The sequence below is a fragment of the Perissodus microlepis genome, chromosome 17, assembly GCF_051167445.1.
Source record: "Perissodus microlepis isolate ML-2025 ecotype Zambia chromosome 17, ASM5116744v1, whole genome shotgun sequence".
In the NCBI taxonomy this organism is placed as follows: domain Eukaryota; kingdom Metazoa; phylum Chordata; class Actinopteri; order Cichliformes; family Cichlidae; genus Perissodus; species Perissodus microlepis.
In genome coordinates, this window is record NC_140477.1 from 35,664,851 (window position 1) to 35,669,017 (window position 4,167).

Genomic DNA, 4,167 nt, shown 5'->3' on the forward strand with positions numbered 1-4,167 from the left:
GAGTGGAGGTGAACCGGGTGCTGCGTCGCGCTCAAGCGGCGGTGGGAAAACAACGTCGTATTGTTGACTCTGAAAGTTATCCATAGCAGATTTGATCGCCAGTAACGCATGGCGATCATAAATCCGAAGGGAGATGACATCGGACAAAACTGTAGCAAGAACACTTGCATAACATATAAAGTAAACAAACACACGGACGGAGGCAGCGGCACAGCCAAACACAGGCGCCATCTTGCTTCTTGGGACAACAACAGTAATGAAAAAATCACACAAAATATGACTCTTTTTTTTTTTTTTTTAATAGTTGTTAACTTAAAATGGCACCAAATAGTATACCCCCAAAGCAAACCTTTCGGTATGCCAACATTTCTTCAGCTATTTTCAGGGCAGGGTCGAATGATGATGAGCTACAATAAAATGCATCATGGCCTCAATTCAATTCAATTCAATTCAATTCAATTCAATTCAATTCAATTCAATTTTATTTATATAGCGCCAAATCACAACAAAAGTCGCCTCAAGGCGCTTCATAGATACAGAGAAAAACCCAACAATCATATGACCCCCTTTGAGCAAGCACTTTGGCGACAGTGGGAAGGAAAAACTCCCTTTTAACAGGAAGAAACCTCCGGCAGAACCGGCCATCTGCTGCGACCGGTTGGGGTGAGAGAAGGAAGACAGGATAAAAGACATGCTGTGGAAGAGAGACAGAGGTTAATAACAGATATACACTACATTTTCATCAATGACATTTTTCATAAAGCAAGCCTACAAAAGCCTATATTTAGATGAAGGTCAGATGGAGGTCTCAGACTGCTTGCTGCTGGATTGGAAAAGAAAACACCAAAAAAGAGCCACGTGACAGCAACTGCAACATTGCTACTAAATTTGAAAAGTGACTTATGTGTTGGAGCTTTTGCTCCATAACCTTGGTGCGCAGAAATCATTTGAGCCACATGTGATTCCGAAGATCCTCCAGGGTGAAGCGGTCCTTATAGTGCTTCCTCAGACACCCCGTCAAAAAATCCCTGCATTCTTTACAGAAATGAAATACTCTTGTTAAAGTTATCCACAAAGTTATTTCACGTTTCTTATATCAACAGCCCTTTTGGCAGAAATCTTACTGTTTGAAATGTCAGCTAAAATCGGTGGGTTTTGGTTGATGATCTTGTAGTCGCAGTCAAATGGTAACTTGTTGTGTAACAGCTGGTACATCACAACACCCAGCTGCCAGGCTGTAGTATATTCTGCAGAGCAGAAGCCATACATGAACCACTCTGGACTATTGTAGATCCTGGTTCCTAAAACACAAAGATAAGAAGAATTAATGGGGAGGGAACATGATGTGGAGACAGTTCATGACAGCACAACGCTGTGGCTGAAAACATACCTGCGTTCCTCCTGAACCTTTGTCCCGGAGTAAACGTGACTCCACAGCCAAAATCGATGTATCGCACTCGGGGTTCCTCGGAAGAGGTTTCAATTAGAATGTTGTGTGGTTTAATATCTCGGTGGGAAACCCCCTTGTAATCCATCGCAATGGCTGCGTCAACTAATTGTTTCATTATGACCTAAAAGAAAGGAAGCCATATTTGGAGCACAGGACATTCTCTATGAAAAACTGCTGTAAGCTCCAAATGCTCGTCACTTACCTTAACATGTGTCTCTGACAGAGGTTTATCTGTAGTTTTGAGGTAATTGTTTAAGTCCATGCAATTTTCTGGTTTCTCAAAAACCATAATAAGCTCATCTTCCAGATCAAACCAGTCAAGTAGAAGTGGGGTTATACTGCTTTCCGTATCGTGTGGTCCAGCCCCAACTTGTATCAGTAGCGCCACCTCCAGGGGAACATCAGTACTTTTCCCATTCCAATCCTTCAGAAGGAAAGTTACTTCAGGTCAATATTCAGAATTTCAACAAAAGTAGCTATCAGCGTACAGACAGTTTTGAAATAGTCACAAAATGACCTGATTTTTAAAAAGCATTCTTTCCACTGAAACATGTCAGTTTAAACAATAAGGTGACCCACTGTTCATAGAATTCGACCATATTTCCTGACGATTTCACACACAACTGTGAGACCAGTCTGGTTCATGCACGGAGGAAATACGTGCCTTATGCTTGATGCCTGAGAAGGCCTGAAATAATATAAATACCTGCTGGAATAAGAAAAGATGCTTACCATTGTTGTGCGCACAAGTCTGCGCTGTTGAACATGTTTGATTGCCACCTGCATTAAAGACATTTTCTGGGTTAGAGAAGTACAAACAGGAATAAACAGAAGATCTGTGAAATGCAAATGTAAGAAGCCATACTGGAAAACTGTCTTTTATGCGTATTCCAGAAAACACGGTGGCAAAGCCTCCTTGACCCAGCACCTCCAGCTGTTGATATTTTTCCAGGAAGTCTTCTGCAGACACACAGGAAAAACATACAGGTTATGACTTGTTACACAGAAAAGAGCTGGCACAGTCCTATAGAGCTTTGTTATAACATTTCTATTAATTGGTAAATAGCAGCTACATTTTAGGAGATTAGTAGGTAGGTAACGTCATTACTGCCCAGAGTGTCTCTTATTGTCAATTGGTCCCACAGGAATCAAACCCAATCTTAAACCCCAGGACAAATTCTAAAGGATCTTGTGATCCAGCTCAGAAATATTGCCATTATCTTACCTTTTCTGTCAGTGCCGGATATCCTCGGTGAGTCACATGTTTCAGAGGGTTCCTGGGTGGGACTCTCCTCTGGGCTCGTTGTCCTGCTTTTTTTGCTGGATGGTCCCTCAGATTCGTCACTAGTGCTCTTCCGTTTGTTGCTCCTCTTAAATATACTAGAGTCGCTTGAAGGGACTATGAGAAGGCCAACTAAAATGGAAAAAGTAGTTTGACTTTAAGCATTTTCAGTCCAACTCTGTGTGTCAACTGCTTTCTACTGACTTTCTAAGGTCTGGCAATCGTGCATTAAAGCAATAACTGCACACTGAAAATCAACACAAAGAAGGCTAAATGAACCAACTACAAAGTTAAAGACCGTTAAGTACACAGTTAAAGTCACAAAATAAACTACATAGCCAAGATAATGTCACAGCTAAAACAGGTCTTATCACTAACATTTCAAACTGGATTCCCCAGAAACAAAGTGGCTGGGACCCAGTTTTGGACCTCCACTGCTTTTGCTTTTTTTGGGGGATTTGTCCAGTCTTTCAGTTAAGTCCCTTCTCTTTCTTCCCTCTATTCTTCCATCTGGAGTCATCTTCACCAGTGTGGAGATGCAAGGCTCTGTTTGGTGTCCTGAAATCAACAAAAGATGATTTTGTTTAAGTCAAATTCAGTTGCCTCAAATAAAAACCCAGAAGCATGGATAATTACCATATGAATCCCATTTGACTTACCTAGAGGGTTATTCAGATCCACAGGACGTGGTGCATTATAAGTTGGCCAAGACTTTGACATTGTGTGATTAATTTAGGTTAATTTAGTTTCAGGATTTCACTCTTCACTCTTCAAAGATGCAATGAGCTGTGTGTTAGAACTATGATCTTTAGTGTCTTATAACAATGTCTTATAACAACGAGGTGATGACATCACAAGTTTTGGGAATTCTTGGTTTCCATAGAACATCAGCCTGGGCTAGGCAGTAGTTTCTGGTGAAGGCAAAGTTCTGTAAAGATTTATTTAGGGGTACAATATTGCAAAAACTGTAGCGCAGCTGCATAAATGCATGTTTATAGAGGGCTGCTTCAAGGTGGGAACTGTGCTTCTACAACAAAGGCCATGAAACTAGTTAGGAACAAGCAATGGATATTATAGATAATATTGTAGCTATTATACCAACAAGAAGGACTCTCTTTGGGCAGCATTTACTTGTAAGGCAGTAGTGAAGGCTAATGGATAGCTTTGCAGGCTAAAAGCTAACAGCACAGGTTAAGTGTTAAGTGACTGCATAAATACAGTGGATAAATACAATTTTAAAAAATATATATTTATTTTCTAAAAATTGCATTTCAATGCTTATAGTTATGGTTATATCAAGCTGACATTTTGCTGTAATAAATAAAGTCCTAAAGAGACAATGACTTACATCTAGCTTACCCAGTTGTTTATAGTTTACATTTTGGTAACACCTTTGGTAATACATCAATACTTCAAAAATAATAAACCACCAGGT

General features: G+C 40.2%; 1 protein-coding gene across 1 annotated transcript; it reads right to left on the reverse strand.

The window, feature by feature from the left end:
• Nucleotides 1–324: 324 nt before the first annotated feature.
• Nucleotides 325–3,458, reverse strand: LOC146370007 (serine/threonine-protein kinase pim-2-like). Its single transcript, XM_084909515.1, has 9 exons — nt 3,392–3,458; nt 3,111–3,290; nt 2,676–2,864; nt 2,316–2,410; nt 2,183–2,230; nt 1,653–1,874; nt 1,391–1,571; nt 1,125–1,301; nt 325–1,035 (listed from the first exon to the last, which is right to left on the reverse strand). Exons 1-9 carry the CDS (start codon nt 3,450–3,452, stop codon nt 944–946), a joined length of 1,245 nt encoding a protein of 414 aa, XP_084765641.1. The 5' UTR covers nt 3,453–3,458; the 3' UTR covers nt 325–943.
• Between the last annotated feature and the right edge of the window lie 709 nt (nt 3,459–4,167).

What these genes read in the sequence shown, in the direction of transcription:
- LOC146370007 (XM_084909515.1), bottom strand. Translation starts at nt 3,452, where the DNA reads ATGTCAAAGTCTTGGCCAACTTATAATGCACCACGTCCTGTGGATCTG. An exon ending in GCATAAAAGACAGTTTTCCA is followed by an intron (nt 2,231 to 2,315) that starts GTATGGCTTCTT and finishes TCTTTAATGCAG; the next exon opens with GTGGCAATCAAACATGTTCA. An exon ending in TTTAGCTGACATTTCAAACA is followed by an intron (nt 1,036 to 1,124) that starts GTAAGATTTCTG and finishes ATTTCTGTAAAG; the next exon opens with AATGCAGGGATTTTTTGACG.